Consider the following 14,447-nt stretch of genomic DNA (forward strand, 5'->3'; position numbering starts at 1 on the left):
AGCTGCTTTCTTTGGATATAAAATATGGTGCTTTCCAGATCTAGTTAAGAGTACCCAAGATAGACAAAAGTTATTCTTGAATATGAGAGCTGAAGTATTACAATTAGGTGCATGGTTTAAGTTACAATTCCCTTGTAAATGTCTTGTTTTCTTTCAGGAACAGAATTATGCATTCTTCTATCCACCCCAGCTCAGAGTTTTCATTGACTCTCATTCTCAGACTCCCCAATAGGTAACATCTGTTTATGAGAGGCATATTATTTAAGTGATGGTCCCTCTCATTCGGTCTATATGTTATATTATAGTTAAATGTAAATTTTCACGTTAACTAGCGCTCCCTAGTTAGGGTTCTCCTCCATTTCTTTTATTTTCCATATAAAGTACATTAATATGTTTTGTAAGGGTTTTTTTCATTGTGATATTGTTTATCTGTAATTTATTTATTATTTATCAAGTGTATACCTTTTAATGTATTTGAAAAATGCATAAATAAAAAAAAAAAGAACATCAAATACAAAAGTGGCAAAAGAGCATATCATACACAACGTGTAATTATAAGCATTCTTCTCTTCGTGCCTGCGATAGAAAGTTGGCAGGATCTTCCAAGGTTACGTTGTCGGCATCCTTTTCACAAATGTATTTGCGCGGAGTCAAACAGTTTTCATCGTTCCAGTTTTTAATATCCCTATCAGCTGCATTCATGGTGGCACAATGTTCGTTATTCTGAAAGTTATCGGGTTGAGAGGATTGCCAGAACCTAAATCAAAACAAAAATATGAGTAGAGAAGATTCTCTCCATAAATCAGACATTCTGGGCATAATTTTCAAAAGTATTCCCACTGATAAAACAGCGTTTTACCCATTTAAATGCCTTGTCACAATATTGCCTGCCTGATATGCATATTTCTTGTTCACACATAAGTTTACTGAGTGGAGGCATTCATTCATTTCATTTTATTAAATTTAATATATCGGGTGTAAATAGACTTAATCAAATAGTTTATAGAAATAAAACATTCATAAAAACAATTAAAATAAATAATTCTTTTAAAACCTCGAGTACTGTGTTCAGTTCTGCAGAGAGTAGGATTAAATGGACAATTTTCTCAGTGGAAGGGAGTGGGCAGTGGAGTGCCTCAGGGATCTGTATTGGGACCCTTACTTTTCAATATATTTATAAATGATCTGGAAAGAAATACGACGAGTGAGATAATCAAATTTGCAGATGACACAAAATTGTTCAGAGTAGTTAAATCACAAGCAGATTGTGATAAATTGCAGGAAGACCTTGTGAGACTGGAAAATTGGGCATCCAAATGGCAGATAAAAATTAATGTTGATAAGTGCAAGGTGATGCATATAGGGAAAAATAACCCATGCTATAATTACACAATGTTGGGTTCCATATTAGGTGCTACAACCCAAGAAAGAGATCTAGGTGTCATAGTGGATAACACATTGAAATCGTCGGTTCAATGTGCTGCGGCAGTCAAAAAAGCAAACAGAATGTTGGGAATTATTAGAAAGGGAATGGTGAATAAAACAGAAAATGTCATAATGCCTCTGTATCGCTCCATGGTGAGACCGCACCTTGAATACTGTGTACAATTCTGGTTGCCGCATCTCAAAAAAGATATAATTGCGATGGAGAAGGTACAGAGAAGGGCGACCAAAATGATAAAGGGAATGGAACAACTCCCCTATGAGGAAAGACTAAAGAGGTTAGGACTTTTCAGCTTGGAGAAGAGACGACTGAGGGGGATTATGATAGAGATGTTTAAAATCATGAGAGGTCTAGAATGGGTAGATGTGAATCGGTTATTTACTCTTTCAGATAGTAGAAAGACTAGGGGGCACTCCATGAAGTTAGCATGGGGCACATTTAAAACTAATCAGAGAAAGTTCTTTTTTACTCAACGCACAATTAAACTCTGGAATTTGTTGCCAGAGGATGTGGTTAGTGCAGTTAGTATAGCTGTGTTTAAAAAAGGATTGGATAAGTTCTTGGAGGAGAAGTCCATTACCTGCTATTAAGTTCACTTAGAGAATAGCCACTGCCATTAGCAATGGTTACATGGAATAGACTTAGTTTTTGGATACTTGCCAGGTTCTTATGGCCTGGATTGGCTGGATTGGCCTGTTGGAAACAGGATGCTGGGCTTGATGGACCCTTGCATGTTCTTATGTTCCTTATATCAAAAGGGATAGAGACAGGATGGAGGTGGTCCAGAGAAGGGAGACCAAAATGGTGTGGGGTCAGTAGCAGAAAACCTATGAGGTTTCAGAATGTGTATACCCTGGAAGAGAGGAGGCACAGACCTTCAGATACCTGAAAGGTTTTAATGCTGTACAAACATCAAACCTTTTGCATTGGAAAGAAATCAGTAGAACTAGGGGTTACGAAATGAAACTCCAGGAATGACATCTCAGAACCAACGTCAGAAAATAATTCTTCACAGAGAGGGTGGTGGAGGCCTGGAAGGCCCTTCCAGAGGAGGCGGTAAAGACAAAAACAGTGAAGGAATTCAAAGGGGTATGTGATAAATATTGTGGAGATGAAGAAAAGCGTGCCTGAGGATAACTTGCTGGTGTGGCGATTACTACCCTTATCCAATAATCCTTGATACTGTTGATGCAACTCCATCATTGTTCTCTGCTTCAACGGCAGGGGGAGAAGGGGAATTGGATTCGTTCAGCAACCAACGAGGGCCCCAACTTTTACAGTCTGGGGAACTGATAAGCATGGGGGTAACTTGCTGACAAGGTGGTTACTGTACCCTTAACCAATTATCCTTGTTTCTGTTGATGCAACCCCATCATTGCTCTGTATTTCTATGGCAAGGGGAAAAGGGGAATTGGATTCAGAGAGCAACCAATGAGGGTCCTGACATGGGGTGAGGAGGGCTCAGGACTCCTTCTGCGGCCAGGTCCATAAGCAAAGCACGTTAAACAGCACTGTCTGAATTTTCAGGAACGCTCATCATCCAGTAAAAATGTGGCTAGCAGTAAATGTTTATGGGTTATCATAAGGCTTGGGGATAACGGCATAGAGCAGCAGTTGCTACCCTTAAGAGAAACATGGGTTGACCCGCACAGTGCAGCAGATACTACCATGGGGGGCTTGCTGGGCAGACTGGATGGACCATTTTGGTCCTTTTCTGCCGTCATTTCTATATTTCTATGTTTAAATACAACGCAATAAAAACACACACGAAAAAAACTTGGCAGGCAAAAATGGTAAAACCATACATGGATGACTAACTCCATGATCTCATTTTTAGACATCACCATTTCTTATTTATAATTGTTTCCATACACCCATTTATAGAAAACCTACTGCCAAAAACGCTCTTATCCACTATAATAGTTGTCACCCTCCGGGGTAGATTTTAAAAGATTTGCGCGCATGTCCATGTGCACGTGGTTTCCGGCGCGCACACGTATATGCACAGATTTTATAACGTGCGCACGCATTTTATAAAATCGGATGGCCATGCGCTCATGTGTGCCAGATTTTACAACTTTTGCAAAGTTCGCGTGGAGACGCAATCGGCCCTTCCCAAGTTCCCTCCCAGTCCGCTCCAATTAAGGAATGGACTGGGAGGAAACTTCCCTAACTCCCTGCCTAACCTTCCTTCCCCTCTCCTCCCCACCCCCTAAACCTAACCTACCTTACCTCTATTTTTTTATTTTATTACTTGCTGCTCCTCAGGAGCAGAAGTAATTTATGCGCGCTGGCCAGCTGTCGGCGCGCGCTTCCCCGAGACAGCAGCTAATGGCAGCTGTCCCGGCCAGCCTCCGTCCCACCCCGCCCCTCCCTGCCCCCAGCCTACCCCCTTTTCAGGGTCTGGCAATTGTACGCATATCGTCGCTTACACGCGTGGTCAGGCCCTTTTAAAAATGCGAGTGGCACGTGCAGGGCCACTTGTATAAAAATCGTCACTTAAGCGTGTGGCCGGACCCTGCGCGTGCCATGCGCATTTTTTAAAAGGGCCTGGCCACGCGCATAAGTGACGATATTTACACACGTGGCTGATTTAAAATTTGCCCATCAATCTCTCAGACAGAATATCCCTACTGGACAGTTTTTCCGACTTTGTCGGCTATTTTCATTTCACGCAAGCTTTTTATCAAAAGCTTTTTTATGTCCACAAATTTTCTCTCACAGGGCTACCTCTCCTGAGTGATTAAAAAAGCTTTCAGAAGTGCTCTTTTTATCAATCGAGACCATCTTTTTATATGACGCCAAGATACTGACACAGATAGACCCACCTGTGTCTTCCCTTTCTCTCATTATTCATGAGCCATCTGTGACGTTGTTCGCCATCACTGGATAGTACTATCTCCTCTACAACTTATTCATATTTCTCCTCATTTAACATTTAAATGCGGGAGTAATCTCCACGACTCTGAGGTATCATCAGATCTACTTACTCCACCAGCTCAGGATTCTTTTAGAGTTGTGCTGCTTGCACCTATTCATTAACTGTTTTAGAATTTACCCATCCATCTTCGGGACGCTCTTATCCACTTAAACACCATGCTAACTATAACTCTTTGGGGGTAGTTTATGTGATCTCTTGTCCTTGCTTTCTTCTCTACGTCGGCCTAACTACGCATAAAATCAAAACTCGTTATCTTTGAGCATTGCAGTAATATTCACATGTCCCGCTATTTTAGTGTCTGGCTTCTTTCCAACCATCTTACAACTGATTTGAAATTTTTGGTCCTTGAATTACACCTCCCCAAGACATCACGGCAGTAAACCATGCTACTTTTTTACTGTTTCGGGAACAGCACTGGATTGATTTGCTCAATAGTGTACACCCATTCATTCTGAATCATGAGATTGAATGGCTGGCATGGAAGGTGAGTTAAATATCCTGAAAGGCTTGGCTTTCAGGATATTCACATAAATACCACATGGCGGGAGCTTGATAACTGAAAGAGATATCTCTGGGAACATCAATGCTAAGAACTAATGGAGGGGGGAAGTTGACGAAAACCTTTCTAAGATGAATGTAATGTATGAGCTGGAGAATAAGGAATTAAATGTTGCAATAAATAGGGTTGAATACCAGAATGAAAGACACGAAAAATTAATACACAAAACCTTGAATCTAAAAGAGCAGAGAACAGGTAGCCAATACAATGATTGTAAAACTGGAGACACATGAGCAAACCTTTTTAGACCAAAAATTACTTTTGCAGCAGTATTTTGGAGTAACTGTAATTGTTTTAACTGAGAAAGAGGACAGCCCAAAAGAAGAGTTGCAGTAATCCCATAGGTGGGGAGAGGGAGAGGTTTTCACTTATGCACATTTTTTGAATTTTCAAAAGTAGAAACATAAAATTTCAAGAAAGATGTGTGCACACCAAGCAGGTGTGCTTCAGGATGAATCATTTTCAAACAAAACTTACGTGCATGATGTTACAAAATTACTCTCTTTGGGTTTGATCTTTGAAACGACTTTAGTGCTTAAAACCTTGCTTTATGCCGGTTAGTGCACTTTGAAAATCAACTGAGGATTAGTGTGTAAAACGTGCATGCGAAACATCATTTTGCACATACTTTTATCTGCACTTAAGGGGCATTCTGGGAAGGAGAGGGACAAAGTCGAGGCAGAGAAAGCATCACTAAGAAATCCTTGGAAAGGATTTTGGGAGCGGAAGTCTATTTGACCTCCATTTTGGGTGCCAATTTAAATTGAGGGAACTGTGTGAAGATACTGTAGGACAGCAGAAGCTGACAAGTACTGCTAATTTCCTGTGGAAGGTGTGGTATTCTGAATGGACACTAGGTAGCATCTCTTCTGGTAAAATTATACAATGTATTTGCATAGAGTAAGATATGAGGAGAATGATTAATAAACTCTAATGGGACAAGTTCTCCTTTTGGAAAGATAGAGACAGAAATCCTGTAGCGGGAGTGTTCTCCCAGTAGGAGTGAACCAAGTTGTTAGGGAGGAAAGGACAGACTAGTGAATAGAGGTTGGGGTGTGAGCTCCCCCATGTGGGAGAAAGAGATGGTGTATGCCTAATTTTTTTTTCTAAACACCTGCCACCATCTTATGGTGTGGATTCTTAGTTTCATTTTCCTGAGATTCCCTGCTTGTGCAGTCCACCTTTTTATTGATTTTCTGGGAAAATAATTCTGAAGGTCTTCTTCACAAAGACCTTGGTAGAGTTGGATGTAGAGGGTCTTTGCCCTGTTTTTTGGGTTGCAGAGCTTTTGGAGATTTTTTGTTGCTTGAAAGGAATGGTTTTCCACCCTTCCTTTCTCTCAACTAATTTCCTTTTTTCATTGAGAGCTTTTGTCTGTGTTTTTACCTAGTGGGAAACCTAGGGCCCAGGGTTTCAGAAATATTTTTTTTTGTATTCTGGAGGAGTGAAGCTTTCACAAAGAAAGAATGCAAGGAGTAGGAATTTTATCAAGGAGGAATGGATTTCTGTCCATTGCCAGAGAGAAGATTCATTTTTTCTGAGACTTTCCAATATGGTTCCATGAAATATATATTTGGAAACAGAGGCATAAATCAGGGCCCCCTTGGAACTGGTGGGAATGAGAGCACTGAAGACCAATAGAGAGTTTGAGATATTTGGGACTTGATATTTAATTGAGTAAATGGGACTATATTCTACCCATTCTAAGTGTGAGCAGAGAAGGGAAAATCCTGGGGGAAAGTTTACACTTTCTTCAGTCAAATTAATTAGAAAGGAGAAGAAGTAAACTATCAAGGAATTGGCCATTATAAATTCTGAAAATATTTACTAGAAGAATAGAGGAGCTGTTCCATTCCCCTTTTCATTTTGGTCGCCCTTCTCTGTACCTTCTCCATCGCAACTATATATTTTTTGAGACGCGGCGACCAGAATTGTACACAGTATTCAAGGTGCGGTCTCACCATGGAGCGATACAGAGGCATTATGACATTTTACGTTTTATTCATCATTCCCTTTCTAATAATTCCCAACATTCTGTTTGCTTTTTTGAATGCCGCAGCACAGTGTACCGACGATTTCAATGTGTTATCCACTATGATGCCTAGATCTTTCTTAGGTGGTAGCTCCTAATATGGAATCTAACATCATTAAAATCATCCATTGTACCTGAAGACTGGAGGATAGATAATGTAACCCCAATATTTAAAAAGGGATCCAGGGGCGATCCGGGAAACTACAGACCAGTTAGCCTGACTTCAGTGCCAGGAAAAATAGTGGAAAGTGTTCTAAAGATCAAAATCACAGAACATATAGAAAGACATGGTTTAATGGAACACAGTCAACATGGATAGGTGGTAATGTCCTTCCGTGGTTTACCAACTGGCTAAAAGACAGGAAACAGAGAGTAGGGTTAAATGGACAATTTTCTCAATGGAGGGGGGTGGTCTGTGGAGTGCCTCAGGGATCTGTATTGGGACCCGTACTTTTCAATATATTTATAAATGATCTGGAAAGAAATACGACGAGTGAGGTAATCAAATTTGCAGATCACACAAAATTATTCAGAGTAGTTAAATCACAAGTGGATTGTAATAAATTGCAGGAGGACCTTTTCAGACTGGAAAATTGAGCATCCAAATGGCAGATGAAATTTAATGTGGATAAGTGCAAGGTGATGCATATAGGGAAAAAATAACCCATGCTATAGTTACATAATGTTAGGTTCCATATTAGGAGCTACCACCCAGGAAAAAGATCTAGGCGTCATAGAGGATAACACATTGAAATTGTTGGCTCAGTGTGCTGCGGCAGTCAAAAAAGCAAACAGAATGTTAGGAATTATTAGGAAGGGAATGGTTAATAGAACGGAAAATGTCATAATACCTCTGTATCGCTCCATGGTGAGACCGCACCTTGAGTACTGTGTTCAGTTCTGGTTATCGCATCTCAAAAAAGATATAGTTGCAATGGAGTAGATACCGAGAATTGCGACCAAAATTATAAAGGGGATGGAGAGGAAAGACTCCCCTATGAGGAAAGGCTGAAGAGGTTAGGACTTTTCAGCTTGGAGAAGAGATAGCTGAGGGGAGATATGATAGAGGTGTTTAAAATCATGAGAGGTCTAGAACAGGTAAATGTGAATCGGTTACTTGCTGTTTCGGATAATAGAAGGACTAGGGGGCACTCCATGAAGTTAGCATGGGGCACATTTAAAACTAATCAGAGAAAATTCTTTTTCACTCAACGCACAATTAAAATCTGGAATTTGTTGCCAGGGTATGTGATTAGTGCAGTTAGTGTAGCTGGGTTCATAAAAGGTTTGGTTAAGTTCTTGAAAGAGAAATCCATTACCTGTTATTAATCAAGTTGACTTAGAAAATAGCCATTGCTATTAATATTTATTTTATTTTTTTATTTATTTAAAATCTTTTCTATACCGTCGTTAAGCTAGATACTGTCACAACCGTTTACAATAAGGTACATAAATTAATATTGCTAACTGTATTAACTTATATCAACTAAACAGGTGTCATTAAGTTACAGTAACATAGTTTCGTAAACAAATACTAATTGGTGGGTGTGATAAATCATGTCCATTCCTATCTGTATCAGCTTTAAAATAGATTAATAATTGTATCTTATTCTTTGGTGGTGAGTGAAAATAAAATAAAAATAAAAACACACATCTTGATTAAGGTGATGTGTGTGGGTGTTCTATTGACCGCATCCTATACTACCCTGGATTCTACTCTCCATTCTCTTTGTGATATGCTTGCTTAAATAGCCATGTTTTTAAACTTTTCCTGAAGGTTCTGATGTCTCTTTGTAATCTGATTTCTAGAGGCATGGTGTTCCATAGTATCGGTCCTGCTAAGGATAGCGCCCTTTCTCTTACTTGGGTTAGTCTTGCTGTTTTGACTGAAGGAATAGTTAGGAGTGCTTTGTTTGCTGACCTCAGGTTTCTGTGAGGGACGTGTACATGAAGGGCTGTATTCAGCCATTCTGCTTTTTTGTTATGTATTAATTTATGTATGGTACATAGTGTTTTTTACTGTATTCTTTGCTCAATGGGTAACCAGTGTAGTTCAGCTAGGTTTTCGGTGATATGGTCTCTTTTATTTTTACTAGTCAGAATTCTTGCAGCAGAGTTTTGTAGTATCTGGAGTGGTCTTAGTGTGGTATATGGTAAACCCAGTAGGAGGGCATTACAATAGTCAGTGCTTGCAAAAATTAAAGCTTGTAACACTGATCGGAAGTTGGTAGTTGTTAGAAGTGGTTTTAGTCTTCTAAGTGTCATGAGTTTGGCATATCCTTCCTTTACTTTTAAAGATATATGTTGTTTCATACTTAGTTCCGTGTCAATTATTACTCCGAGGTTTCGTACTTTCTCTGCTAATTCTATTTTTTGGTTGTTTTTGAGTGTGATTGGGTTTTGAATGAGCTCCATGTTTTTACGTTCTAAATGTAGGAATTCAGTTTTCTCTATATTAATAAGTAATTCCATTTGGTTTAGTAGTTGTTTAATGATATGTTTAATGATATCTAGATACATGTTAGCTATGTTTAATTTTTTTCAATTGTGTCGTCAATGGGTAGTATCAATTGAATATCATCAGTGTATATGTAATGTTAGATGCCCAGAAAACTAGCAGGTGACACAATGGCAGCAGGTATATCTTGAATAGTATGGCAGACAGGGCCGATTCTATGGAACTCCTGTTTGAAGGTTTATTATTTCTGACATTACATCTTTGATCTGTACTTGGAAGTATCTGTTATTTAGGTATGATCTGAACCATTTGATTGTTTTGTTATTTAATCCTATTTCTTCTAATCTATTTAATAGGATGTCATGATTTACTGTATCAAATGCCGCTAACAGGTTGAGCATCACTAAAATGTAATGTTTACAGCTGTCAAATCCTCTCATGATGTTGTCTGTTAGCCCAAGCAGTAGTGTTTCTGTGCTGTACTTTTTGCGAAAACCATGTTGTGATGGGTACAGGATATTATTGCTCTCCAAGTGTTCTGCTAATTGATTTTGTATAGTTTTTTTCTATTAATTTTGCAATTAGAGGTAAGTTTGATTCAGGTCTGTAATTGCTCAGGAGAGAGGATCACTGTTTTTTTTCTTTTAAATTGGTTTTACAATTCCTCCTTTTAGTGTATCTGGCATGATTAGAAGCTCCATGCCCTCCATCTGAGCATGCTCAAGTCAAACCCAAGAGCAAGAAGAACTGAAGTTAAACCATTCTCAGATTCAGGACAGCCTAGCCACTCAATAATAACCTCGCAAGTCCTGTAATCCTATTCCTGCCTTCCACTTTCGTCTATATAAAGTAACCATATTTATGCAAGCCACTTTGCCTTGCCAAATAAAGTTCTCCAACCATCCATTTACTGAGGAAAAACAGTGAGAGGGAACATACATGGGACATGTTGGAACAAGTACAGGAGTCTAGGAACTACACACATCTTAACCAAGTTAATGTGACCTGACCAAGACACCAAAAGATCAGCTGATCTCTCAGATCTTTACAGATACTCATAAACAGAGGAGATTAAGCTTGAAAAGGTCCTATAAATTAGCAGTCTCAGTAAACTTAGCCATGGTCTGCAGTTCTTCCTGTGTGAGGCAGCTGCAAGCTAAATGGAATTCTTTGCTTATTTATAATATTTGGGCTAAGTACATCCCTTGTCTATATTTTGTATTATTTTGTGCCTTTAAAGGGGGGAGGGTTCTTATACTTGTGAACAAAAAGGCAAAAGTGTAATATGACTGATAAAAAGAAAAAAAAATGAAAAGTCCTTTAAGTTTTATTATCAGAGTATCTCTAGGGGGAGAGGCTCATTTTAGAATTCATTTGTCTGGAGACTAGCATTTTGTAGCATAATTTAGCCACTGCCTACAGGTAATTTCAACTGCTTAGTTCCCTCCCTCCCTACCCCTCTACATACCCTCCTCTGAGATTACTTTTCTTATATAGTCTCCCCTGGACTCCTTCTTAATTATATTCAATTACATCATCTCTCATTAGTTCCTTGCAGCTCAGGTAATGGAAACTTACTGTCATATTGCTTGTAAAATATGGCATTCATATTTTGCCTATTTAATTTTATTGGATTGTTTTTAATACTTTTACTTTGTATTCTAATACCTATTTAAAATATTTTGCTAGATCCTAAATTTTTCAGTACCTTATTTATAGGATTTTAAGGCATTAGTGATAATTAACAAAATGGCTTTCATTCAGTGCAAAACTTGTGGTGCTTTTGTCCCAAGGCCTATCATTTGAAGAATCAAAAGTTGTCCATTATGTCTTCAGCAGTCTTCAAACGAAATGGAGCTGACTCATCTGAGAGAAGAATTGTCCATGTTTCAATTAACCTCCCCTTCCTTGCACCATCAAGTATCTCTCTCCCATCTCCCACAGAGGATTCAGAAACTCAGGAAAAAATATTTACCATGGGCTCTGGTAACACAAGACGTGACAAAAAGATACCCAATTTCCCCAATTTTGCAAGTCTGTGTATCAACCCCTACTCCCACAGAGATGTCAGACATCCAGGATTCAGAAACCCAAGAATATTTGGATAACAGTGGGCTCTGGCAGAATAAGGCCTGTGATGAAGAGACACCCATTCTCCTCACTGTTGCCCTAAATAATGCCTTTTCTGCACTGGAAAATGAAGAAATCCCAGGAATAGAATTTGAAATGATGTCCAAAAGAGAAGTCACTCAATGCAAACAGAAGCCCTTCAACAGGATCAAATGTCATAAAAGAAAGCCTCTTCTAGATTTTTTTAGATTTAGATTTTTTTTTTATATTCCGCTTTTCGCACTAACTACCATAACTAATAATTCTACCCCTCATCACAGTCTTGAGAGTCTGCCATTGTAGAGACAGGTTATACTCCAAAGGACTATGATGATGGTTAAACTTAGAAATCATGTCCTGAGATACATCAACAAAAATCTGTTTACCCAATAGAGACAAATTCAGTCTCTAAAGATGGAAGGAGGAGAGCCTACACCCCAATCCAACATCAATTGGATGATAATAGAGTTGGCAGGACAAAATGTCACACTGTGAGGTTTTACTCATTAGTAGGGATGTGAATCGTTTTTGAACGATTAAAATTGTCAGATAATTTTAAAATCGTCCAAAATCGTTAGAGTGCACGATACAATACAAATGCCCCTGATTTATCGTCAGGGGCATTTGTATTGTATTGTTAAATAGGGCGCGAGAAAACCGGCACACCAAAAAAACCCTAAAACCCACCCCGAACCTTTAAAAGAAATCCCCCACCCTCTCGAACCCCCCCAAAATGTTTTAAATTACCTGGGGTCCAGTGGGGGGGTCCCGACGTGATCTCCCTCTCTCTCTGGCCACGGCTGCGTTGAGAAATGGCGCCGGTGGCCCTTTGCCCTTATCATGTGACAGGGCAAAGGTAGCGCCGGTGCCATTTTGGTTCCTGGCTCCCGACATCATGCGTGCAGGAGATCACCCCCGGACCCCCGCTGGACCTCCAGTGACTTTTGGCCAGCTTGGGGGGGGGGGCCTCCTGACCCCCACAAGACTTGCCCGCTGTTTTGAAATATTTTATTTATTTCCTTTTTAAAAATGATTACCTGCACACCTCCGATAACAAACGTAGCAGAGAACATAGCAACATACATAACAATAAAAACATAAAACAAACAAAAAAACAGCACCAGCAATATTGTCTGCTTCACACAATGCTTGCTACAGTTACTGCAATAGGACCTTAGAAAGGACCGCCGAATGTGTCCTGGAACTTTCCTAGCTCAAACTCTTCCTTCGACAGGGATAAGGGCCAATAGAGAGGTAAGCTGGGAGAAGAAGGCAGGAAGAGTAGGAGGAGGTACAGAATATGTACAGTGTATATACTTAGAAGATGCTGAGAGGGGGAGCCTATCGCCGTGAGAGCGCACCGGAGGGTGCAGGGCAGGAGGACACGATACCGGAAGGAGCCGAAGGAGATCCGGCTCCACCCCCGACGTCAGCGGGAGCCGCTGGGGCTATTTAAGATCAGCACAGCGAACTATTACCTGGGAGCCTATCGCCGTGAGAGCGCACCGGAGGGTGCAGGGCAGGAGGACGCGATACCGGAAGGAGCCGAAGGAGATCCGGCTCCACCCCCGACGTCAGCGGGAGCCGCTGGGGCTATTTAAGATCAGCACAGCGAACTGTTACCTGGGAGCCTATCGCCGTGAGAGCGCACCGGAGGGTGCAGGGCAGGAGGACGCGATACCGGAAGGAGCCGAAGGAGATCCGGCTCCACCCCCGACGTCAGCGGGAGCCGCTGGGGCTATTTAAGATCAGCACTGCGGCGCGCAGCCGCCGGCGCGCGCCAAAGGGGCGCGCCCCTGGGTGAAATTTCGGCTGATAAGTTATCCATCTGATGGGGAGAAAGAGAAAGGTAAAAACCTCCACTCCCACGGTGAAAGAAGTCAGAGGCCCCATGGATGACCACCTACAGCGGAGGGTGAGTTACAATGTTAGAGAACTGGCTTCAGAAATATCTTTCTCATCGGGTGATTCCGGGAGTCCAGCCCAGATCCAAACGTCCATTTCACCCCTGACTGGAGGGAAGGTTAATGGGATTGAACATGACCCTTCCCAATTAGCAACGACATCTGCTAACCCAGCAGAGGCAAAAGAGAGGGTTCAGACATTAGTCATGGGAGCAGTAGGGGGAGTGAACACCACGGAAGAGGGGGGTGGTAGACCCCTTCCGTATGAGGAACCATGCATGTCTGAACCTGCAAATATTTCATTAACTGATGTGTGGAGGGCAGTAACTAACATGGACAGGAGACTAATCCAGTCCATGAATCAAGCCACCATCTTTGCAGCAGATACTAAGACTGCCCTGGAGGATCATGAAAAGAGACTAAAAGATCTAGAGGCGACCAATGTGGCTAATGCCACACAAGTTTCCTCAATGCAAGCATCAGGATCAGCCTTCATAAAAGATACGTTAATAATATATAAGCAGTTAGAGAATATAGACAATGTTTTGAGAAAAAAGAATCTTCGAATATTGAATTTTCCTATTACTAGACTTTTGTCGGCTCATGAATTATTTAAGAAATACTCAAAAGAAATTTTGGGTATTTCTGAAGATATAATAATTTCTAACTTGTATTATGTATCTAATATAACAAAAACCTTGGCAAAAAATAATGGAGATATGGATATTCTCCAGCCTGAAAGCCCTAATTTAACATCTTTTTTAGAGGCGTCAGTGGATAATATCCAGATAAGATCAACATTGGTAGTGGTGTTTGCTCTGGAGAGTCAGAAAAATCTGGTTCTCCAGAAATATTTTTTGAATAAAAGTTTTGCGTTTTGTGGACAAACTGTGCAAATGTTTCCAGATGTGTCGAGAGCTACTCAGCACAGAAGGAAACAATTTTTGTTAATGAAACAAAGGGTATTGGCCTTAGGGGCTACCTTTTATCTTAAATATCC

The 14,447-nt window shown here is 40.4% G+C and overlaps 1 protein-coding gene across 2 annotated transcripts in view; it reads right to left on the reverse strand.

The window, feature by feature from the left end:
- Positions 1–468: 468 nt before the first annotated feature.
- Positions 469–14,447, reverse strand: part of LOC115097211 (C-type lectin domain family 10 member A-like) — a 38,318-nt gene continuing 24,339 nt past the window's right edge. Inside the window, exon 6 of one of the 2 annotated variants that reach the window (XM_029612825.1) lies at positions 469–757. In XM_029612825.1, coding sequence (XP_029468685.1) covers positions 553–757 — 205 coding nt within the window. In that variant the 3' untranslated portion in view covers positions 469–552. The remainder of the gene's footprint in view (positions 758–14,447) is intronic. The other variant, XM_029612827.1, reaches the window with a different exon arrangement.

The sequence above is a fragment of the Rhinatrema bivittatum genome, chromosome 8 (genome assembly GCF_901001135.1).
Source record: "Rhinatrema bivittatum chromosome 8, aRhiBiv1.1, whole genome shotgun sequence".
NCBI lineage: Eukaryota > Metazoa > Chordata > Amphibia > Gymnophiona > Rhinatrematidae > Rhinatrema > Rhinatrema bivittatum.